At 41.1% G+C, this 25,318-nt stretch overlaps 1 protein-coding gene across 25 annotated transcripts in view; it reads right to left on the bottom strand.

Annotated features, from left to right (window-relative positions):
• Nucleotides 1-25,318, bottom strand: part of DOCK9 (dedicator of cytokinesis 9) — a 272,799-nt gene that overhangs the window by 9,720 nt on the left and 237,761 nt on the right. For 16 of the 25 annotated variants that reach the window (XM_076009317.1, XM_076009325.1, XM_076009312.1 and 13 more), the window contains 11 exons: nucleotides 23,719-23,856; nucleotides 23,424-23,606; nucleotides 21,820-21,933; nucleotides 21,483-21,698; nucleotides 18,796-18,853; nucleotides 16,305-16,411; nucleotides 9,139-9,261; nucleotides 7,975-8,088; nucleotides 7,289-7,324; nucleotides 6,270-6,416; nucleotides 2,795-3,005 (listed from right to left, as the gene is read on the bottom strand). In XM_076009317.1, the coding sequence (XP_075865432.1) occupies nucleotides 2,795-3,005; nucleotides 6,270-6,416; nucleotides 7,289-7,324; nucleotides 7,975-8,088; nucleotides 9,139-9,261; nucleotides 16,305-16,411; nucleotides 18,796-18,853; nucleotides 21,483-21,698; nucleotides 21,820-21,933; nucleotides 23,424-23,606; nucleotides 23,719-23,856 (1,447 nt within the window). Of the gene's footprint in view, nucleotides 1-2,794; nucleotides 3,006-6,269; nucleotides 6,417-7,288; nucleotides 7,325-7,974; nucleotides 8,089-9,138; nucleotides 9,262-16,304; nucleotides 16,412-17,856; nucleotides 17,935-18,795; nucleotides 18,854-21,482; nucleotides 21,699-21,819; nucleotides 21,934-23,423; nucleotides 23,607-23,718; nucleotides 23,857-25,318 lie in introns of all 25 variants that reach the window. The other 9 variants (XM_012755876.3, XM_012755878.3, XM_076009314.1 and 6 more) reach the window with 3 other exon arrangements.

The raw sequence follows: 25,318 nt of genomic DNA, 5'->3' as shown, positions 1-25,318 counted from the left end.
CTGATGCTGCTGGTGCTGGAGTAACCTTTGATAACCACTGATTTAAAGAATCAAAAGTACAGTCATCAGAACTATACCAATAAACACCGTGAGCTAGTAATTCCTGTAAAACGATTCCATCTAGAAATGTAGTTATCTTGCTTAATCGGAATTAGCTACTGATATGTACATTAGAAAAATAAACCATTTATTGATGGGGTAGGAGCTAACATCTGTGAGGAAAAAATTGTCTGTGCTTCACATACATTACCTTGTCACTCTAAAAACAGGAGTAAGATACTTTAAGAATATAGGTTTTGCCATCCTCATATAGCCAACGAATCTTTGACAAAGCAGACAAAAACATACACTGGAGAAAAGAATCCTTATTCAATAAATGGTGCTGGGAAAACTGGATAGCCACATGCAGAAGACTGAAACAAGACCCACACCTTTCACCTCTCACAAAAATCAACTCACGCTGGGTAATAGACTTGAACCTTAGGTATGAAACTATTAGAATTCTAGAGGAAAACATTGGAAATACTCTTCTAGACATTGGCCTAGGCAAAGAATTTATGAAGAAGACCCCAAAGGCAATCACAGCAGCAACAAAAATAAATAAATGGGACCTGATCAAATTAAAAAGCTTCTGCACAGCCAAAGAAACTGTCAAGAGAGCAAACAGACAACCCACAGAATGGGAGAAAATTTTCGCAAGCTACACATCCGATAAAGGGCCGATAACTAGAATCTATTTAGAACTCAGGAAAATCAGCAAGAAAAAAATCAAACAACCCTATCAAAAATGGGCAAACGACATGAACAGAAACTTCTCAAAAGAAGACAGAATAATGGCCAACAAACATGAAAAAATGCTCAACATCTCTAATCATCAGGGAAATGCAAATGAAAACCACAATGAGATATGGCCTTTTATCAAAAAGTCCCCAAACAATAAATGCTGGCATGGATGCAGAGAGATAGGAACACTCCTATACTGCTGGTGGGACTGCAAACTAGTTCAACCTCTGTGGAAAGCAATATGGAGATACCTTAAAGAGATACAAGTAAATCTACCATTGATCCAGCAATTCCACTACTGGGCATCTACCCAAAAGATCAAAAGTCACTTTACGAAAAAGACACCTGCACTCGAATGTGCTGCAATTGTGCAGCACAATTCACAATTGCAAAGTTGTGGAAACAACCCAAGTGCCCATCAATTCATAAGTGGATTAGTAAAATGTGGTATATGTATACCATGGAGTACTATTCGGCTTTAAGAAACAATGGTGATATAGCACCTCTTGTATTTTCCTGGATAGAGCTAGAACGCATTCTACTAAGTGAAGTATCTCAAGAATGGAAAAACAAGCACCACATGTACTCACCAGCAAACTGGTATTAACGGATCAACACCTCAGTGGACATATAGGAATAACACTTATTAGGTGTCGAGCAGGTGGGAGGGGGGAGGAGGGGATGGGTATATACAAACACAATGAGTGAGATGTGCAATATTTAGGGGATGGTCACACTTGAGGTGCTGACTCGAGGGGGGAGGGGGGAATGGGCAATATATGTAACCTTAACACTTGTACCCCCATAATACGCTAAAATAAAATAAAAAATAAAATGTTAAGGCAAGAATTAAAAAAAAAAGAATATAGGTTTTAAACTTTTATCTCATTTCCCTCATAGGAAGTGTAAAAATTCCCTGTAATATGCTGTTCTGAGCTAATTTATAATGACTTATATTCTTCTTTTGATAGCTTTACTGAGGTATAAAGCACACACCACACAATCCACCCATTTGCAGTATACATTTGCAGTATATTCCCTGGTGAGAGCTGAGAATCACTTGGATGCAGCATCTGACAGTACTCTTTCCATTTATGATGATAATGCATAATTATAATGCTCCACATTATTGCCCTGATGGAAACACAATGCTGACTTCTGGGGAAGCAGTGAGTGCTTTTCTGGTTCAATGTAACCAAGGGCAACTCTTTGGAAAACGTGCCTAAATGGTGGCTAATGACACATTAGGCATTCTGAACAGGCCTCCCACTGATTTTTTTTGGTCAAGAAATTGTTTTATTTTGGGTTATCCCAGTTATGCTGATGACCATAACATAATGAAGGGGTTAAACTCCCCTAAAGAAGGCAAAAATCACCCCCAAGATGACTCTACACTTGGCTAACTGGGAAAAGATACAAAGCATATTTCCAAGAATGGGTTATTGATGGTTAATCAGTGCCAAAGGGATCGATAAAAATTGCAACAGCAGAACAGTGATCTTCCTGGCAGTGCAGGTACTCAAACTGATGCTGGCTGGCCACCATCAGTGAACAGGTAGAAGAGATCCAGATTCACATCTCATTTATTCATTCAGCCTAAAATTGCTGAGCAAGTCCATGGGGGGCCTGTGTGGCAGAGGTGTGTGAGACAGGTCCCCTCCGTGCACAGCTGCTGGATCTGGGGCCACGACCTGCAGAGGGCTCCACCGGGTTTCAGAACGAGTCTGTAAGTCACCTGAAACTGTGTGCACAAGCACCTGGATAAGGGGCCACCATTTTCATCAGATTCTAAGAACAGTAAGTGATCTTACACTAGGTATTAATTTCTGGTCTGGTGGAAGAAGAAAGAGTAGACAGATAAAGAATGTCATGAGTATTCAAAAGTAAGCACTACATAAATGTGGAACTGACAAGGGTGTGGAGGAAGCTAGCAAAGCTTGAAAGGCCCTTGCAATTTCTGAAGCTTCTTGATCCCTCCCAGACAGCTTCATCCTGGTGTCATGCAACGTACCTGTCAGGATGGTGCGCCGTTTGCACTGCTCCTCCACCCCACCCTGCCTCTTCCCAGCCTGCGTAAACGGCATCTCAAACATGAAGCGGCGGATGTTGTGTGATCTTTCAAACTCTGTTTTCCTTTCTTGCAATTCTTTTTCATCAAAGAATGGGGTCACGTGAGTCACCTGGATATACGCATACTTGGAATCCAGGTCCTTAGGGTTGACCTTTAATTGAATGAAGAAAATGGAAGATTGGTGCTTTTGCAGGAATCTCTCAAACCTTGCCTAAGCTGTATTTCCCAACTTTTCATGAGTAAACATGTTGGGGAAAAAAGTAGCACAAACCCACCCACATACTCACCACTTGGACCAACAATCGCTAATGTTTTGCTATATTTGTTTCAAACATACACATACATACGTATGTGCACCCACACACACAGACTGTTTTTTAGCTGAACTACCTCAAAGTAAGTGGTATACATCATGACATTTCAGTTGGCTTCTCCTAAGGAGGAGGGCGTTCTCCCTTATAACCATAACACATTACCATACCTAATAAAGTTAACAATGAATCCCTAATATTATCCAATACCCAGACACAGTAACATTTTCTCAAATGCCTCCAGAATGTTATTTATAGCCATTTGTGTCTGAACCAAAATCTAATCCACAATCACACTTTATATTTAGTTGTTGTATCTCCCTCATCTTGTTTAATGTAGAAGAAATCCTCACTATTTTTTTTTTTCATGACATCAACTTTTCTGAAGACATTCTGCTGATTTTCTTGTTGAATGACCCTCAGTCTTAATTTTTCTGTTTCCTAAACTGCAATATATTTGGCTAGGAATTTGTTTTAGGAATAATGTTTGAAAGCTAGGCCTCTAAATTATCATTAATCTATAGACAGGTCAGATTAGATGCCAACAGCTTTAGACTAATTTAATACAGGTACAGATTAATCTAAGACAGAATGTAATGGTAAGTTTAGTTCCTACTTAACATATAAATGCTTCTAAAACCACATTGCTAGAATTGGCGGTGCTCTCATTTCTGTGACTTGATAGAAAATTAAATATAAGCATTTTCTATAAAGACACAAAAGCTTATTAGGGAGACAAACCAATTTTGCACATTTTAATTGGATTTACCCTTCTAGAGTAATTAAAAGGGACACAGAAACAATGACTGTGCAGAGAATGTGGTGACCACACAGGCAATGAACGAGAACAGGATGGTCTTGGAACAGAGATGTCTATAAAGAAAAATGAAAAATGGATGCAAAACTGCCACTTTGGAAGTTAAGAAAATACATAAAGTCATAGAAAGTTATTTTATGTTTTAGAAAATGCCATCTGGCCATCCATTCTAATTGTATTTGAATCTATTAAATGTAACTTTCTTTAGCAGATATATTTTAAAGGCAGTGGGAAAGCCACCTTCTTGCCTACTTTCCAGTGGTGTTTCCCTACTCTTCACTCCCCAGGCTATGTGTTCAGAAGGGACAGAGGATTGGTGCTTGGTGGGGAAGGTGGTCCAGTAACTCTTTCAGCTGCTGTATCAAGGGCCACATATTAAAAGGGAAAGAAGACTGATTGAGAACTTGGAGGAAAGTCTGTAATGTTAAAGCCACCACTCGATTCGAAGGTTTCAGTTTCAGAGAAAAAGGCAAATGGGACCAGAGTAATTTAGCCTATAGAGTGAGGAGGCCTTCATAAAGTTGTGTTGACATTTCTGCTCATAAATGGACCAACAATGTGTTAATCCCTTTCCCTTTGTGCAGGTCTGTTAAAATGACAGTAAAGAATTAACCTGCACGTACCTAGGAAAGAGAACGAAGACAGCAGTGGCTGAGAGATTTCAATGAGCCTTTGGAGGAAGGTGTGTGGAGGCGCTACTTGACTTAGCAGAGTGGAGGAAGTTCTAATCCATGTTTCCACACAGGGGGACAACACACGTAAGGTGGCGTGCCACTCAGAAGCCTGCGAGGACTAGACTTGTTGCCAGTAGGATTAGGGAGACCAAGTGACGCATGGGATGGAAAACGGGGCAAGTGGCCCAAAGTCCCTATCTGGACTCAGGAACACCAAGTTCCCTTCCCTAGTCCCCACCTCACAAGAGGGCAGAGGCCATTCTCTGAAGAAACTGGTCTGGAAACCATAAGTGTGTCCATGAGTCTCAGCAGAAAGCAGGGCCAAGGTACAGAGTGAACAGAAGGCGGGTGAGAGGCTTACCCCTCCCCAGTTGCCCACCCACCTGGGCAGGAGAATGGAGGATTCTTTTCGGGAGAGAGTGAGAGGCCCCAAGGAAATGGATTTTAGACACTGAGGACCCAGAGGAGGACTCAGGAAAGAAAAGGGACCGAGGATCACCCCAAAATGGTGCCCTAAGGAAGAGGCAGAGCTCATCACTGGTGGAGTGCTGAGCACAAGGTTTTTCCTTTTGTTTTATTTTTTTATGTTTTATTTTTTTTTTGAGACAGAGTCTCGCTTTGTTGCCCAGGCTAGAGTTGAGTGCCGTGGCGTCAGCCTAGCTCACAGCAACCTCGAACTCCTGGGTTCAAGCAATCCTGCTGCCTCAGCCTCCCGAGTAGCTGGGACTACAGGCATGAGCCACCATACCTGGCTAATTTTATATATATATATATTAGTTAGCCAATTAATTTCTTTCTATTTATAGTAGAGACAGGGTCTCGCTCTAGCTGAAGCTGGTTTTGAACTCCTGACCTCGAGCAATCCGCCCGCCTCGGCCTCCCAGAGAGCTAGAGTGAGCCAGCTCGCCCAGCCTCCTTTTGTTTTAGAGATGGAGTCTCACTCTGATGCTCAAGCTGGAGGGCAGTGGTGCTATCAGAGATCACTGTAAGAGGACCATTTTTCATACAAAGAACAAAAGCTCTACCTCTGCCTGAGTTTCAGGAGGCAGAGGGATACCCAGCTTCCTGGAGAGTCCAGAAGAGGGTGGGACACATAAATGTACAGGAAAAACGTGTAGGTTCTGAAAGGGTCTTCATGAAAGCAGAACACAAGAGGACAGCCTCTCTACACACAAAGTCAAGCTCACTCCTACAATCATCCTAGCTGGTGACTCCATTCCTTGGTCTGTCCATCTGTCCATACATCCAACTGTCAGTGATGCAGACTGTCAGGTCACATCTAAGTGCAGGGGAAGTGCAGTGAGTCACAGAACTTTGGAACCTACTCCTTCAGACTTTTTAAATATCTGGACTAAAAATGACACATCCCTTCAGATATTAATTATTTTAAATTAATTTTTAAAAAGCATGCAATAAAGACTTGCCTAATGTGAAGCATGCAATGGAAAGCACAAAAAGGTATTAAGAAGAAAATAATACACCTCCTACTCAAGGCCAACCATCCTTAATTTTTTCCTGTTTTTTTCCTATACACATTTATAAATATATAACCTATCACATTTAATCAATCAAAACATTATATTGCTATGAAACTTATTCAAACACAGTCCTACCTTGCCAGAATCTTGTATCATTTTGACATTTTCAGAACCAAATTTATCTGAGTAAAGTTTAAGGAGTCTCTGAGAAATTTCTGACAGAGGTGTGAGTTTAGGTTCTTTGTAAATATACTCCTTTCCATCTTCATCTTCAAAGAATCCCTGTGACATAAAAGCACAATTAGAGTTCTCCCCAGCATAAGCCCAAGGCTTACCACCCAGGAAGGGTTCTTTTGTTACAAGGGGAAGAATAAAAAAAAAAAAAAAGAAAAGAAAAGAAAAAAGGAATGGTTCTAAAATAAAATCCTACTTAAACAGGCTTTCTGAATAAGAAGGAAAATGATAATAATGGGAAGTCTGGGTGCAAAGATAAAGGAAAAACACAAAATTGCACACTTATTCAAGAATGCTGTCATTAAGTGTTGAGTGAAATGAAAGATTTTGGATTCAAGACTGTGCTGTCGCAGTGAAGTCTAATGATGGAGTCAAGCCTGTTTCACGTTCCCAAGAAGCAGAACTCACTAAAAAATGATCAGTAGGCTCTGGCAGGCAGGCCTCAGAAATACACACACATCCTTTCTCCTGTCTGTTCCCATTTACATGGGATTTTACGGCATGAACTGATGCATTCAGGCCTGGAGCATGTTTAGTGCAAGTTATGTGAAGTTTACATAAATCCTATTTTGCTTTACTGATGAGGAAAAATATTAACTCCTGTAGCACAATATCAGAAAACACTTTCATCATTAGCAGTCATCATCTGTTTTAGCACCAATCATGTTTGACTACAAGGCTCAGAATTGCATGGGAAGTGAAAAAGGTTGAAAATCAAAGTCTAGGCTAGGGTTAATATTTAAAATAAATTTTGAAAAAGTTTCTCATCTAAAATAAAAGAGAGAAAATGGTACAAAAACCAGTATATATTAAAAAAAAATGCAGGCTAACACAAAACAAAAAACACCCACATCAAACTATGAGTTTAGATGCAGTAATTTCACTACATTACTTGCTTTTTAGACATTTACTGTAATTACCTCCACATCTGTTTCACTGTCTGTAAACTGGTATTGCTATAAAGTTATAAAAGACAATAACAGAATAAATTGAAGGTTATATAATGCTCACAGAAAACCACACACCCTAAATAAATGGATTATAACTTATACCATTTAATAATGTTAGAGATTTGAAGGTTAAAATTTAAATGAACCCTTCCATATAGGGTTTCCGAAATATTATAATAGTAAATATACTTGTGGAGATATTATATTACAAAAGCTAAAGATGCACAGGCACAAATGAAACCAGAAAGTCTTAATTGTGGTTTAAAACATGCAATGCAGATGTATAAGGAAACAGGTGATTTATTTCTGTAAATGGAATAAAATGTTAATTTTACTTTGGGGGGAAGTTTGTGATGACTAGACAGATATACATACAGACTTGATAAGGAAACTTGCAAACCACACTGAAGTACCAGAGATACCACTAAGAATGGCTTATGGAGGAAGAACTTACCGCTGCCTTAAGAAAGTAATAGAGAAAAGACAGGAAGAAAGAAAAAAAAGCAGAAAGTTTACTACTGAGGAAGAATCATACTAAATATGACAAATTCATCAAATTAGCATTTATAGAAAACAGAGAATTTACAAGATATAACTTCATAGCATTAAAAAAATAAAAGGACTTAGGACAACCTATGGAATGGGGAGAAGCTCACCTGTCCGAAGAAGGCTACCCTGAAGTAGGTCCCTAGGAGCCTGCGGCCTGAGTGCATGACCTCAGTCACTTTGCTGTAGGCTCGGTGCAGCGTGTCATACAGATGGGCCAGCCTCTGGAAAACAGAACAAAACCCATTTCGTTCCCACTTGCAAATAGCAGAATTTTAAATTCAATTTTAAAGGAACAATTTTATGTGATAGGCAGAGTGCGGTGGCTGACGCCTGTAATCCTAGCACTCTGGGAGGCCATGGTGGGCGGATCATTTGAGCTTGGAAGTTTGAGACCAGCCTGAGCAAGAGTGAGACCTTGTCTCTACTAAAAAATAGAATATATAGAAAAAAAATTAGCCAGGCATGGTGGCGCATGCCTGTAGTCCCAGCTACTCCGGAGGCTGAGGCAGGAGGATTGCTTGAGCCCAGGAGTTTGAGGTTGCTGTGAGCGAGGCTGACACCATGGCACTCTAGTCTGGGCAACAGAGTGAGACTCTGTCTCAAAAAAAAATAAAATAAAGTAACAATTATATGTGATAAGAGAGGTGAAAATTCCTTGAACTTGAGTAAAAAAAATTAGAATATATTGTGACTGCACAACTTGTAGTGATCATTTATGAACGGTAATGTTTCCTACCCAGAGGGCCAACCTGCATATGAAGACCCATTAAGTTTCCATATTACAGTAACCAAATTCTGTTTTCAAGATACCATGAGATGTCAGAGATGGTTCTCTGAAGCCATTTTTATTAGTCTTTGCTTCTATTACCCTGTTTGATAGCTAAGAGACACTGGACAAACTCCCAAGCCCAGGAAGGATGTAAGTGACACCATTTTGCCCATGCAAGTGGAGCAGGAAGAGTTCTGAGGAAAAGGGCACCTGGTGATCCCAAAACTCTGTCATGGCAGACTTTCAAAATTGGAGTCTCAGTTTGACCCTTGTAGTTTGAGATGTGGGTGTCTGCCCAGAGGTGGGGCCCAGGTATATGTGATGTCTGACAACTCTTTGGAGGTGGTGACTGGTGACCCCTTTCAGCGTAACGTGGAGGGTCAGAGACCACAAGCTCATCACTGATCCGTGGCCTGCTGGCTCTCTTAGCATATAAGCAGGTCTGGTGATATGTCACACCATTGTGCTCTCAAATAGGAAAAACAAAAAGCTACTCTGATACCTCAAAATCCCTTCGCTTCTCATAAATGGGGATGATGAGTTTATAGATGTCAGCGATCAGCTCATAGCGCTCAGCTTTCCAGAGTCCATCTGCACACTGCTCGAGCAGCTCCATCAGCACGTCCTGGGCAAAAAGCAGGGCAGAGAAGAGCATTATGGGAACATGGTATGGTACTCCTTCCAGAATATGTAACTGCTAAGACTGCTAGGGGGAATATTCCTGCTAGGAGAAGGATGAAAGACTATCCTTCTCCACTGAACTGCCTTTGCACCAATCATATATGTGTGGGTCTTTTTGACTCTACGTTTTGTTCCACTGATACATGTCTGTCCTTGTGCCAATATCATAAGGATATTTTTGATGCTACTGTAAATAGTACTATTTTTAAATTTTGATGATCTTTTTTTTTCAAGGAAAGTACTTTGTTTGAATAAGATTAAATGTCATCTAGCACATCTGTTTCCAGGAATTATAAAAAATAATCATTAACTATATCATGAAATCATGGTATCCTAAATGAGAAGATTGATTTTTGTACACTAATCTGATCTTGCTAAACTGAATTTTCAGTTTTAGTAGGTTCTTTTGTAAATTCTTTGGTTTTTCCCTCTGGCACATAAGACAACAATACCTTGTGTGAATATAAAAAGGTTTATTTCTTTTTCTTGCCTTATTGCATTGGATAGAAGCCCCAGCATGATGTTGAATAGAGTGATGAAAGTGGATGTTCTTGTCCTGTTCCCAATTTTAGGGGGAAAGGATTCACTCTTTCACCATTAAATATGATGATAGCTGTAGTTTTTTTTGCTGATAGTCTTTTTTCTTTTCTTGAGGTTAAGGAAGTTTCTTTCTACTCAGTTTTTTTTTTAAATCATGAATGGTTTTGTTAAATGCTTTTTCTGCATCTTTTCCTATTTATTCTATTTATATAGTGAATTACTTTGGTTTTCAAATGTTGAATCCACCATGACAATAAACCTCCTGGAATAAACCTCACTTGGTCACTTCTCTTTTTTATATATTGCTAGATTCAATTTGCAAATATTTGGTTAAGGGTTTTATAGTTGCTTTTTAAACATGTTCATATCCTCCATAATACCATAAATGAAGGGCAAGCCCCGCATTTTTCATTACTGGCCTAATGTTTCATTACAGGCCTAAGTTTATAGATGCAAAGAAAATAAACACTTTTAAAGAAGTTGTAAATCAATTTATCAGAAAATACTATCTAAGCAAGACCATTTAACTCCTATGTCATATTTACAGCGTACAGATCATAAAACTGCCATTGGTATACCAGTGCTTATAAAAAGGTACACCAGTTTTTTCATGCTTTTATTGTAGGCCTCATTAAGTGCAAACACCAAAGCCAGACATGGGTAGTAATCACCATGATAGCCATACTCAAAGAAGAAATTACAAAAGGTTCTAACACCATCTCTTTTCTTTTACATGTGTATTACAAAGATGTAGCATCAAAGCTTAATTTGGTAAGATAAATTATTCAAACTAAGGTCAAGTCTATACCTAGACCTTTACAGCTGCACAACGTAACAGATCTTTGAATAGAAATAACCAGTAATCATAGACAGTTAAGTTTGAGAGACCACATGTCAACATAAAATTTTACAGTCATTAAACTAAGACACAGTAATTAAACATTGGCGCATATATAAATAACATTCTCAGCAAAATTCTACTTATTCATTTACTTCGAATTCTCAGCAATCACTGCATCTGAAAACCAAATGAATCCAGACATTGGCCAGACAGTGGTAACCTTGGAAGGCAGTCATATAGCATGCCTGATGGTTTTACTACCTTGTTTAAAATTTAAATGCCACGATATTTCTTTCTAAATTATTGACATAGTCAAAGAACCATAAGTAATAACTGGTAGGGGAAAAAAACCTCAATCAACTCTATGCATCCGGAAAGTATGCATTTTATGATATTTGACTAGACTTCAAAAGATCTCAGTACACCAAGTTCTTAAGCCATTGAGGAAGCTTTTTAAAATGTAATTAGCCAGGCCCATTTTAAAGTGTGCCACAATGATGCAATCAAAGGCACTAAGCGTCTGTCTGTGGAAATAGCACACTAGCGCTGTGTGTGTACGTGCACAAAAACGCCTGCATAAGCCTGTTTGTGCAGTATTATTTAACCTTTTCTCATTTAGATGCTATTTGATCCATATCAGGATTGATTAATTTAATTTAATTAGCCTTACCTATGAAGCTAGATGTTGTTCTCTATTATCTATCATTTGGGAAAAATTGGAAATGTGTGAGCTGGCTGGGGCAACAGCATTCTAGCACAGCATAATTCACATTTCTACCACATCATCATTTCTCCAGAGACAGATGAGGACCACTTGCATCAGAATAATCACTTGGGATGTTTACCAAAATACAGATTCCTGGGCTCCATACCCACCCAGCTGAATCTGGGGATAGGAGGGTCAGAATGAGAATCTATATTTGTAACAGGGATCCAAGTAATTCCTAAGCACCCTAAAGTCTGAAGGCTGCTGCACTGGGTGAAACTCTGAGGCAGAGTAAGTGAGGCCCACTATATATCGCTGAGCTAGCACCTGGCACACAGCTAGTTTATGGAATGAATCAATGTATGTCAATGCAGAAATTTCCAGGTCACAAAGAACTCAGATAACTTCCAATTCAGATTCTTGGGGACTTCCCTCCGAGAGAAGGAGGCGTTAGAAGGAGTACAGTCTGCTATGCCAGGGACCACATCTGGTTCACCCTCATATACCCGCACCTAGCTCAGTGCCAAGGAAGCCCAGCACATACTTGCAGAACAAAGCAGGGTGATGTGTGGCGGCATCAGGCAAAAGAAGAAGGGTCACACAAGTTCCACCAGCTGAGTTCCCCACTCACTGTGACTACCGCTGTGAATTGTTATACTACTGGGGACACGCTTTGAAATGTCCATAGTTCCAAGAGCTTTGTCAGTCAAGGAAAAGTGGATGGTGAAATGGCTCTACAGGGGTACAATCCTCAAGCTTGGATGAAAAATGAACACAGTAATCGTAGACTGTGTTCTGTTCATACCGCTATCTCCTGGGACATAAACATTTTATGTTTGTTACTGGTGGCTGTTTCTGAATAGAAACAATTTTGGCTCAGAGAAGCCAGAGACTTGCCTTGCTAAGTTAATATAATGTTTATTATACCCAATGGAGATTCTGCAATGGTAACCAAACAACAGTTTTGTGTGCTAAATATAGCCAATTCTTGTTATATGATGTAGTTATGTTCTATAAAGTCACCATGAATTAGTGAATACGGGCCTATTTTCTCGTAAAAACACAGGGTTAGGTTCCTGCAAGCCTCTGGTTACAACACTTTCCTCAAGAGATCAATACATAAGCTTGTTTTATGTGTTTCTGTTTAAAGATACCTAATTTAATATATACTGCTGACTCATTAATATCAAATTCATGGCCAACCACGCTAAAACTTATTCCTGAGCGAAGCTTATATCACACGTATACAGAACATTATAGCCTTCTTGTGCTGGGAACCCTAGACCTGTGGTCCCCAACCCCCAGGTCGAGGACTGGTCCAGAGAGCTCCACTGGCCACTACCCCCCTATCCTGTCTGTGGAAAAATCGTCTTCCATGAAACTTGGCGCAGGGCGGGGCGCACAGCAGGAAGTGAGCAGCAGCCAAGGGAGGAGCAAAGCTTCATCTGTATTTACAGCTGCTCTCCATCTGGAAAAATTGTCTTCCATGAAACTGGTCCCTGGTGCCCAAAGGGTTGGGGACCGCTGCCCTAGATAGCACTTCAGCACTACACTTGGGGCCATTTTCAACAGCAAAATCACCAACCAAATCCACAAAAATGTGAAAAACATGGCATTAAATAGACCATGAAAAGAACATGTGTTCACAGTATGAGAGCTGCAACAAGAAGGCAGAGTGTTACCCTTGTTCAACCTCAGCAGGAAACATGTGTGTTGAGTGGCTCAAATTATTTGCTGTTCTGAGCATAGCCCCGAACACCACAAAAGTACCATAAGTACTGATTTTGGGGTTATAAAGAAATTTTAGCAGGTAGGCAGATAATGAGGATTGATTGCATTTTCCATGTCCCCCTCTAGAGCCCCTCTCAGCCCTGTTCTCCCAGCTCTGCATTGGGGACTGAGGCCTGCATCAAGGCTCCCTGTGCTCTGGCTCCAGCTGAGGGGGGCCCAGCAGGTGGGAGGGCAGGAGGAGAGCAGGGTGGGTGGTCCTTCCCTGCCAGGGTGTCCTGAGGAGTCCCCTGCTAGAGCTCACAGGTCCAGTCAGGTGGTCCCTCTGTGCAGGTTCTCTGTCTTTTCCTTCACCCCTCAGGTTAAAGGGGGAAAACCAGCTGCTGCTAATCCCGGGGGGACTGCAACATTCTTTGCTGGTTTCCCTAAATCCTCTCTGAACTTTTAATAATACACTCTTTATTAGACTTTCTTCATTTCCCAAGCATGCCAACTACACCCTTCCAGGCCCCTGGTCCTGTATCAGTGAACGAGGGAAGGATCTCAAAACTGCACCCTTGGAACTGGGAACTCAGACTTCTTCAATCAGCACAGGCTGACTTGTGAAACAAACTGTAATTATAGGAGGTTTCTCTTTATCTAATCAAAAGCAGCTGGGATTCTGCTCTTCAGATCAAAGAAGGTGGGATTGGTGCCAATAAAAACTCATCTGACGAGTATTTTTAGGTAATGTCCTGAAAAAATCATTTTAGGAGAGTATCTAAGGCATTGAATTATATCTGATAGTGCAGATTAAAAGGGCAATGCATTTTATTAAGCTGTGTTATCCACTTATTTCCTGTCAGCTTTTCCCAAAACTCCTTCCTCTCTGGCAGAGACTTTCATCTTTCTTTTTCTTGCAACATCCTGGTGGCCATCACCATCAGCAAAATGTGCACGGCAATTTCTCTTTCCCTGTCTATTAAAACACAGGTTACTCCTTCCACTCCCCGCTAGTTTCAATCTTGACGTGCAGGGCTCGCTCAGGACTTTATAACCCCACTGTGTCACATCCCAATCATCACAGATTGTCATGTACTATGGACCTTGTTAAAGATTTACCAAGTTCATGCTTCAAGGACAGGGTGGCAAATCCATATTCTGAAAACAGCTGATACAGTGATCCTTGTCACAGGCTTAATGATTACTCAGAGGGGTGCTGTTCACACGTTTCCCCCACAATGTCTGTACTTGACTCAATAGGCCCGAGTGACTATTTCAGCTTACAACTTAATCAGATGAGCAAACTCGGGCTTCATTTTATCATCCCTGTGAGTAGGTTACTGGAAACTGTTTACTTTTAAGTCTTTAATTGTTCTTGGAATCACTTCTTTCTTTATCTAATTGCAAACAAAGTGGTACACTCTGGAGGTCTGATTTGGCACAGGGATGTGAGGTGGTTTCCACAGGAGACAGTGCGGTCATGCCTCTTCTCAGGGAGGAACCCAGTCAAAATTCACCTTGAAATGAGGAGTTCAAAGCCAAGAGCATGCAGGCCTTGTTCTCTCCGTGACAGGTTTCACACTTGAGAGTAAAAAATAAAAAGTCACCATCTGTCCAGCCATTTTATGATGGAGATACAGTGGAAATACTAATGCCATATAACAACCTATTTGCTTCTTTTTTTCCAGGATACTTAGAAAATTTTATGGTGGTTAAAATTATTTTAATATTTAAACATGAAGTATACTCAATATATTATCCTCTTTTTTCATGTTTAGTTTTTAATTGAAGGTCATTTGACACTAGACAATTTACAGCAGTGGGTTCTTATACTTTTTGAACTCATAATCCCTTTATAGATCTCAAAAATTACTGAGGACCCCAAAGAACTTTTGTTTGCATGGATGTTCTCTTTCAATCTTTACAGTATTAGAAATGAAAACTGAAAAAAAAAATGTAAAAAGATTTACTTTTTCATTAAATTTAAATAATAAACCTATTATATAGTAATTTTTAACGAGAAGAATAATGGTGTTTTCAAAAAGACCAAAAAGAGAGGGAGGGAGGAAGAGTACATTTTTTTTATATGTTTAATGCCTGACTTTGTGCATGAAACCTGGATTCTTATCCAGTCTGTGTTCAATCTGTTTGAGATGTTGTGGGTTGAGGTATACAAAGAAAACCTGGCCTCGTGAACAGTTGGAAAAGTAAAAGGCCTCAAAAACGCCCTGAAAGGGTTCCTAGGACCATACTTAGAGAACTGCGGATTTATGGACTAGTTGACATCACGGAGGATGTTTGTTCAAGGCCCTTCTGACTGGCATGACCACAGCCAATAGCCGTACTGCTAAGTCCATGCCAGCTCACCACTGCCCTGCAGTGCAAGATAAACCAACCTAGACAGGAGCAGAAGATAGTTACTCCTCCCTCTGCTGTTCCTTCCCTCCACGTGAAGACTCGGACAACTTCATTTTTCCTTAAAAGCTGAGCAGGATTCAGCTTTCCCTTTACCATTTCGTTCTGCCCTGGGCCTACAGAGCCCTTCTGGCAGAAATTCAGGGGAAAGGAAAATAGTGAGTGTGAGTAGAAAAACGGCATCTATTCACATTCCTACCTTTATTTCAAAACACTCCAGTTACAGATAAGCGGCCTCAAGGCGATCTTATTTTGGCAAGAAATCTGCAGAAATTGTTACAATGATCTCCACAGGGGGTGGGAGAGGGTGGTCTATTTCCTAAGGCCCTCAGGATGCGGCCATAGCACACAAGCAGAGCAGGAACCGTGGCCCTAAACAGGGGCTGCCCTGGCCACGAGCCCAGTCTGAACTCTCATGGCTTTGAGTGTGGTCCCGGAGGAGATGACTCGTGTTGGAGGCACCAAGTTTAAAGTCAGATTAAAACAGCCATAAAGCTCATGAGCCAGAGAACTTAATTGCTAGAAAGAATGAGAAACTTTATGGTGAATATATTGGACCTGTTGCTAGAAGTGCTCGAGCCCTCAGCCTCTCTTCACCGTGATGCAGCCCCTCCCACTCTCTGTCCAGACAAAAGGAGGCATTCCTAGAAAGGGAGAATGGCAGGAGCTCAGCATGCTAGCAGCAGGGAGACAAGCCTGGCGTGACACACCGGCAAGGAGGGCAGGCTCCCAGAAGCCTGGGTCACTGCACACCCACCTGAGCGCGAGCACTCACCTCGTTGAAATGGACGTCCTGCATCCCGACGTCTTCCATCATGGAGGCCTCCTCGTCTATGTTCGGGGTGATGACCCTGAAGGCTGTGCATCCCTGTCTACACATGCCTAGGAATCGAGGGAGCGGAGAGAGAGCCAGAGTTAGGAACCTGCACGTGGAGGAATCTCACAGGTTCTTCCTGCCCTGCGTGTATGTCTGTGTTGAATGAAATAACTGACTTTGAAATCTCTCAGGTGTCAGGCCAGCATTCATGTGAGGACCTGGGGGCCACATGTGCTTTTCTTTACTCACTTTCCCATACGGAACCCTCACCTCCTGCACTGTCTTTTTTGTCCCTTTATTTTTAACCCACCTTTATTAAAATGTGTGCAATCTTTAAATAAACTGTATATAAGCTGAGAAATAGGTATTCCATCAAATTAATAGCAAAATATTAATAGCAAATGAATGAAAATTTGATTTGGTTAAGATGGTCCATGCTCAGATACCAAGAAATGTAAAGAAGCCAAAGCCCATAAAAGAGAAATGTATGACTCAAAAATAACTGTTTCCTTCAAACTGTCATCTCACCCCTCTCTGGCCAGGGGAAAACACATAACTCAGATTACAACTCCCCTTCCACCTTCCTGAGGCAGTCTGTAAAACCTAGCTGTAACTCAACAGTGGCCGCTATCAGTGGACAGGCTGCCTTAACTTGTCCCCACGCCAGCCATCTTGGGGTGAGAAGAGGCCTTTTTCTCCATGTAACTGAGGAGCTGGACCAACAGAAAGCACAGATGCTGCAGGGGCCCAGGCACTCTGATTCTCTAAGGGGCACTGGTGCAAGCATGGAGGTGGGAACTGATGTCTGGGATACGGATAAATTCCTTAAGCAATGACAGCCTATTTGGGGCCTTTACTCATCTTGGCATCACTGGGCAACAGCTTTAAGTCAGCTGGACAATGTCAGCTGTACAAAAGGCTCATGGGAAGGACTGGAAATGTTCTACTACTCTTACGAGATGCCTGCCCACAATAAAACAAAACAGAAGTCAAAACTTGAACTGAGACCTCCCATATCTAGGGAAAAGGAGGAACACAGAGTATTTTAAAATCAAGCCTTGAAAAAGGTGAGGTGATCCTAGTCAGAGACTTTTCTGCTGCACACGGATCCAGGTTTCCATGCCATCCATGGGTTATCTAGCTTCTCTGTCACTATCCCAGTTTAGCCTTCCTTTTATTTTTTGTATGGAAACCAAAGTCCCTAATGTAAAACATTACTCTAGGGGCTTGAGGATACATTAACATACAAAAAATAAAATGATAAAAACCAACCACCATGCTTTAGGCTACCCTATAACTCAGCTCCAATGCAATAATGAAAATGGTGGCCAAAGTGGCTTCCTCTCGTGCCCACAGGAACAGATGGCCAGCCCACCGGAGAGCCCAGGAGAAGGCAGGGAAGGAGAGTGAAGTCTGTCCATGCAGAGTTGAAAGGAAAATGCCCACACCACTGAACGGCATGTGACAGAGCAGGAGGGGCCCTTGGGGCCGGGCCGACCCTCAGGCTCACCTCCCCGGCTCCTCCTCTGGCAGGTGCCATAGCTGCAGGGGAAGAGGGGCGGCCCCCGCCGAGGCGCTACATCTGCTTCTAAATGTGAGGAAACGTACCACCTGATGAACAGTCCCACGGCAAACAGCACTGATGTTACGTGAACACGGGGCCCTTCTTTTGGGCTCTGATACTCCATTCCAAATAGCCAGCTATACTAGAAATATACATTTTGTGGCCTCAGCATCTATGGTTTCATACAATTTCTCGCTTTGTAAATATACTCCTCCTTAGCCCTCACCTGGTGTTCTCTAATATTACCCGTGCAGACGACTCGCATTTCTAAGAATCCCAAGATTCCAAAAACAAATGCCACCGTTGGGGGCTGTGCTGATTTTGAAATGGAAACGAGCACCTGGTATTTAACTAAAAGGAACCTGTGGAAGAGTTCAGGGCCCGCTAATCTGGGAACAAATGGATAACGCACAGATGAGCATCCCCGGCCCCCTCTCCCTCCACTGGGAGGCTGTCCTCTCACACAACAAAGCCAGCTGGGCTGCATTCCGGAATATGCTGCCTGATAATCTCCTGTTACAACTTTTTGATTGGTAAATACTGGTAACAGTTCCAGTGGGAACTGCCTTATGAGAAAATAAAATCTTTTCAGCTCTAGATTGGCCAGTCAGGGACCCAGACACAAAGCTCATTAACTAGTTTTTGTAGGATGGAAACATTAAAAGAGGTTTCATGACAACAAACCATCTACTTTCCTTTTTAATACTGGCATTTCTGCTATGCCTACCAAATCAAGCAAATGTCATGTAAAGGAATAAAACAACGAACATACTTCATATATACACAACTCCCCCCAGCTTCGGATCTTCCTGAATGGCTTTCACTTGTCTCTGCTGCTTTGTATAGTTTTATACTCATTTCACAAAACACAGGATAATTCCTTACCTTTCCGTGTGAGATATTCTGCCACCAGGGCTGTTACGTGAACATAGCACATTGCTGCCTATAATAAAAGACACATTGCCTCAGAATCACCATGTACAAGAGCATGTCGTCATGTTCACAGACAGAGATCTACTGAATGCATGTATTTATATCAGATCTTGGGGAACCAACTAGTATTTCTATAGGTGATATCTTCTAAAAAAAAGTGGAACCACTCACATACACTGAAAATTTGAAATTAATTGGGAATTGACACAAATGGCAGTAAATTCGCTAAGGCTTGTTCCTATTTAGAATTATTACATTTTAATGTAGATGAGAAAATAGCATTTTTTCTAATGCTAATATTCCTAATATTTCTGCATCATTTCTCTCAAAGCAAAAAGAGGACCATTTGAAGAGAAGGCACACTCCTCCTTAGATTCTGAGAGAAAGGCTCAAATTTCACATGCTAATACATTTTTCTCTTGACTTAAAAAAAAAGCAGGCTGTAATTTTTTCCAAACATAGAATTCTAAATAAAAATCCTAATTCGATCTTAAATGGGTAACATTATAAATATGCTAAAATGAAAGAATAAAAACTAAATTATTTTCACTAAGTTGCTATGGTATTATAAAAATCAAAGATAGCTATTGGAAGTAAACCCACTGCAAGGTTCTAATGCATGAGAGCCTGTTCCTGCCAGCCAGGTGACCACCACCATGTGGTACCCTCATCCAGGGCCTTGCCCCAGCTAGCCACACACCACCAAAGGCTGCTTGATGTACACGTGTGTATAAATAAACATCGGCAGCATAGCATGCACTCTGAGTCATGCAGAGAAAAGTCTGTTAGAGAATTAGAATTATGCTGCTGCCCTATCTGAGGAGGCAGGGAATCTACTCCTTCCATCATATAACCCTCCCCACAGTGCACGTCAGGAAGGTGTGCCCAAAACAGCCAGGCAAATACGTGACAGTTCACTGAGCAACTACACAAAACCAGATGTGGCTGGGCAATAAGCAATCTTATAAATTATCTGCTTTAGTCACTTATTTACAGGGTGTACTGGGTTGGATAGTATCTCCCCAAAATTCATATCCTTCCTGGAACCTCGGAATGGGATGTTATTTGAAAAGAGGGTTGTGGTGGATGTAATTAGTTGAGATGAGGTCATACTGGTGTACAGTGGGCCCTAAATTTAATATGACTGATGTCATAAGAAGAGCAATGGAGACACAGGGACACAGGCTCATGGGAGAGAATGCCATGTGACCATGGAGGCAGAGACTGGAGTGACTTGTCTACAAGCCAAGGAACATCAAGGATTGCTGGCCAGGCGTGGAACACATGCTCCCTCAGAACATTCAGAGAGTGTGGCCCTGGTGACATCTTGATTTAGGACTTCCAGTCTCCAGAAATTTAAGAGAATAAATTTCTTTTGTTATAATCCATGCAGTTTTTGGTACTTTGTTATGGCAGCTGCATGAAACTAACACATGGAGAAGACAACTGAAGGTCAGTTGAATTCCTTTTCTTTTAAAGAGACCTGGGTGCCGGGGCCTGGTGGTGGCTCATGCCTTTAACCCCAGCACTCTGGCAATGAGCTATGATTGTGGGGAGGACAGAGCAAGACCATGTCTCTAATAAAAAGAAATAACAAATAAATAAGTAAATAAATGAATGAATGAATGAGACGTGGGCCATACAAATCATTAAAAAAATCTTAAATTCTGAGAATGATAGAAAAATACTACTAACTACTACCACCACTGCTTAGTAATTCCTTTTTATTACGGCTAATGTGTAGTTTATGTTACATTTATGGTGAAATAATTGTCATATTTTTTTTTTTTTTTTTATAATTGTCATATTATATGTACTTTTTAGCACCCTAGACTTCTTGAAAAGTAAATGTGTAAAAAAAAAGGTAAATTTTTCAGACTTAGAACATTAATTTTACTAATTTAAACAGCTATAGAAGTTTCAAAGTACAAGCTTGCTTGCTTTAGTAATACTGTTGATTCTAACAGCACTGGTACCTAAATGCCTCAGGTATAGACAACCCTGAAGAAGCCTACTGCCCTACAGCCTACTGCTTTAATTCCCCATTTTATAGATGATGTCAGCCAGGCACAGAGGGGTTAAAAAACTGGCTCAATGTCAGAGAGTCAGTAAATATTGGAGTTTGGATTCAAAGTCTGTCTCCGGAGTCCACACACCCAACTCCTGACCATGTAGAATACTTATTGCAACATGCCAGCTCTGCACAGAAGGGAATGCTCAAATATCTACTGCACCCAGAAAAGGAAATGGACTGCCTCAAAAAGGGGAAAGTGATGTCCTATCATTACCTTAATAAAAGGAAAAATTAATTTTATCATAAAATAGCTGAATTTTAGAACTACAGAAGAGTTCTGATGCAAAATTTGATATGTATTTTAATTAGCAGGCAACTATATGAATATGTATATTTTAAAGAGCTTTCAAACAATGGTCTTCTGATACAAAAATAACCTTTTATAATTTGTTTTAAATTATTGAAATGCTCAGATAACTATGAGGTCACTCTAAGCCTAATACTGTTCAAAGTATTGCCTATTTTTAATTGCCTGCTTTTGATGGATGGCACAATTTTCCTCAAAACTGGTTTCATTTAGTGAATAGGGTATCACTTTTCTAAAAAACCCGGCTGGCAGGGGTACCTCTGAGAGATCCCCGTTTTTGACGTGGATCCTGGCCATGCTGTCGAGCCATGTCTTCCTGAGCTCGGGGGTGCTGGCGTAGGACTTGGCTAGACTGTACTGGAGGTCCACCAGCATCTCTGGGTCATTCTCGTGCTCTTTCATCTGGGCGGTGGCCATCAGAACTGTGCGTATCCTTTTGGTCAAGTCCTTCACGTCGGAGGAGAAGCTGGTGTGCTAAAAGCAAGGGTGGAAGAAGGAAGGACACGTGGCACCATCTGCTTTCGCCAGTCCACACACACCTCAGAGGACCAGGCAGAGTTTGGGGGTGAAAATGAACACGTGCCTGGCCACCCACCTTGATGAGCCGGTCACTATTGGCGCAGTTGTTGATGATGGACAGGGACTGCTGGAATCTGGTTCCCCCAATGCCGACGACATCTGCTATCAGCTGGCTGACAGAAATAATGACCTAGGGACACACAAACGAGAGCAAATCAATTCTCTTTCAAATGACTGCCCAGGCTGGGTTTCTGTGTCCAGGTAGGAGGTGGCTGAGGACAGGGTGAAGGTGGGATGCTTTGAGCAGGGATCACTACAGTAGGAAATGATGTCAGGGGCGTTTTCTTCCCTGTTTTAAGAATTATTCCAGAAGGTGATTTTGCTATCTTTAAGTATTTCATTTGCAAAGCAAAATGCTAATTAGGAGACTACAGGAGAACAAGGATCGGCTCATCTCATACCACTTGGATAGTTACTTGCCTATTACCTTCTCTAATAAAATAGACCTTATTATTTATCGCCTCCGTTTTCAGTTTGAACTTATATGTATTAGACATGCAATAGGTAGATTTCCCTTTGCATTTTAATCAGAAAATGTGTACATACTGACTGTGTAACAGAGGAGACTGCCTTCTTTTGGGTCTATGAATAGTGTCGTCTTTACCCAGCTGCTTGAGCTAAAACATCAAGGCCATTCTTATTTCCCTTTGCCTTCACCGCACCCAAGTACAATCAATCACCAAGTATTGTCAACTCAATCTCTTCTTCTTTCTAACCTCACCATCCCTGATTCAGGACACCCCCTCCCCCTCTGTCCTAGATCTGACAATGGTCTCTTTAGCTGAAGTCTAGACTCCCCTGATCTGTTCTCAACACTGGAGTCCAGGAGATCCTCCAAATACACTATGATTTGGATACACAATGTTGTGTTCTCCTCAGCACTTTCTCACTCACATTCTCAACTCCACAATAAAGAACTTCTCCAGCTCCCCCGGGGGGCCCTTTCCATGGTGAATCCATGGCCTGGAACATTTTGCTACTCTGCTACTACTGACCCCATTCAGCTCTCACGTCCTCTGGGAAGCCACCCCTGGCCAGGTGCCCCTTCTGGTGCAAATTCCTCTATGATAGCACTGGCCACGCTGCACACAGAGACCTCCATGCAGGCCGGGAGAGGGTTCTCCTTTGTTTATGCTTGTATCCATGAATCCTAGCATGTAACAGCCTGGTTCTCAGAGCAGAGCATGTAGCATGTTTTAACTCTTGAGAGATATTAGATGTGTCCCATAGTTAAAAGACAGAAAAGAATCACATTGTTGGGCTTTTGGTTTCTTACCTAAGATGTTTACTAGTGTGCATTCTCACATATGCTCTGGTATTTCTTGACTCCATAGAATTTCCAATGCTCGTTCAATATCACATTCTACATCCATTAATCACAATATCCACATTCAATTAAATGTGGATTTACCAACAGAAACACATCTTGGGCCCAGATCTTAATAGTATGCAGCATGAAATAAACCAAGCCAGCAAACATGACTGCCCAATTTTCCATCTCGGGGCCAGATCTCACAGTATCTTTATGATGAGGTAAACTGGTCAATGTGATACTTGGTCTTCCTGCTAGAACGGGATTCCACAAAGTAAATGTGCATAGGAGAGCTAACCCACACGTACTTGCAGATGTGTCCGGACAAAGGACTTCTTTCCAGTGTAGTCAAAGTTGTTCCTCATCAGGAAGTAGAGCAGCTGCGAGGCCTCAGTCCTGATGGAGCTCAGTTTGGAGTTACAGCACTTGAGAATCTCATAGCACAGAGCGGCGCACATGTCTGCTCTCCCTTCGTAGAACGTTGAGGGGAACTAGGTGGCATGAGAGGAAGCAGATAAAGCACAAAGGTGAGTGCTCGGTAACATGCCCTTCAACTTCAGGTGGAAGGACAAGAGTGTGGCCATTGCTGATGAAGCAACTTACCTTATAAATTAAGGACCTTAAGGCAGTGAAGACATTTTTTAAAGCCGTCTCTGACTGATGTTTTTGAAGAAAACACAGGTAGACGTCAAAAACTTTTTTCATGAGAGGATTATGTCCATGGTCAGCCAAGAGCTGGTTCTTAAAACACACATTGACACCTTTGTTAGTAAGACATACCAGACACTCTAGTAGGTTTCTCACAATTTTCAGGCTCAAAGATTACATTTTCCCAGTGTTAAAACAAGTCATAATTTAAACAAACTCTGCTATGAAGGATCCTTTAGGAAAACACAGCATTCTCTCGTAAAACAAACAAATGTACTATCAATAAATTTATGCTTTGGGGATAAACCTTCCAGAAAACTATTCAATAGTTTAAAGGATAACTGTTGTTTAGTACTAATTGGACTTCTATGTATTTACTTCATTTCATTGTATACCAGCGACTGATACAGAGGTGATGTTTGTGACATCTTAATTCCAACAGATAAATGTCATTACAAGTGTGACCTAATTAGGGAGAAAATACTAAAAGAAACAGGGCCTCTAAAAGGGAAGGTTCCCCCCAGGCTTCTCAGGCACTTTGCTAAACTATGAATAATCAGACAGCTTGGTAACATGGAAAATGTACAGGCTTTGGTTGGGCTCCATTTATCATTTGCACAGGTAAACTGAGTCTTGGCATTCTCACCTATAAAAAGACAACCCTAAAACTGACCTTGAACGGCTATTGTGAAGACTTGAGGCCAAGTGTAGAAAGTGTCTGATGCATACTTTGGTCTAGCTCAGTAAGCAGCTAGTAGGATTTTAACATTTCATAGATTTTACTTACCAAATAAAACAAGAGGACCACAATTGTTCCTAATCATTCTTCAAGATTTCCTCACCTCAGTAGAAAATTCACACTAATTAACCACTTTAGAAACCTGGCTAGCTAAAACTCCCATCAACTGCAAAATATACACAGTAGCTAGAGGTGCAGTCCAGCAAGAAGCCAGCATGGAGCTTCATGTTTAAACGTATGTGACACTAATGAGCTCTGGCTTCAAATAGCGACAAGTTTACATGAACAAATGTGTGTGTTTGGGAAGAATATATGTGTGCATTTTGTATAAGTAGGCAAAAATGACTGTAATAAAAAATATCAAGAGGCCAGTATCTCAAACTATCCTTATAATTTGGACAAATGAACAGGGATAACTTATGTCCACATAAGTTGCTCCATAACAAATTATGGTTGGGGCTATAGTTTCAGAGCAAGATTTATCTCATCTTATTGTTGGAGGGAAAGTTTTACTCAAGGGATACATTTTAGTTTTTTATGTCCAGTGAATTGCAGATGTATCATAGCTGGTGGAACGCCTGGAATTCAGTGATCTTTATTTCATGAAATACTGAGGTACCATACTGAATTCCATCACATAAAAGAGGAGCACTTTAATAAGCAGAAAACATGATTAATTAAATGAATATGATACAATCCTCAACTATGAGTAACTGTTCAAAAAAGGGAGAGAGACAGAGGATTTTTTCCAGTGTTTGGGGAACTGCTTATATGTTCTGTTGTCCGTGAACACCATTTTTCCAGGAGCCATGGTTT

This window comes from Microcebus murinus, chromosome 13 (assembly GCF_040939455.1).
Source record: "Microcebus murinus isolate Inina chromosome 13, M.murinus_Inina_mat1.0, whole genome shotgun sequence".
Taxonomy (NCBI): domain Eukaryota; kingdom Metazoa; phylum Chordata; class Mammalia; order Primates; family Cheirogaleidae; genus Microcebus; species Microcebus murinus.
This window is presented reverse-complemented; position numbering and strand designations above follow the sequence as displayed.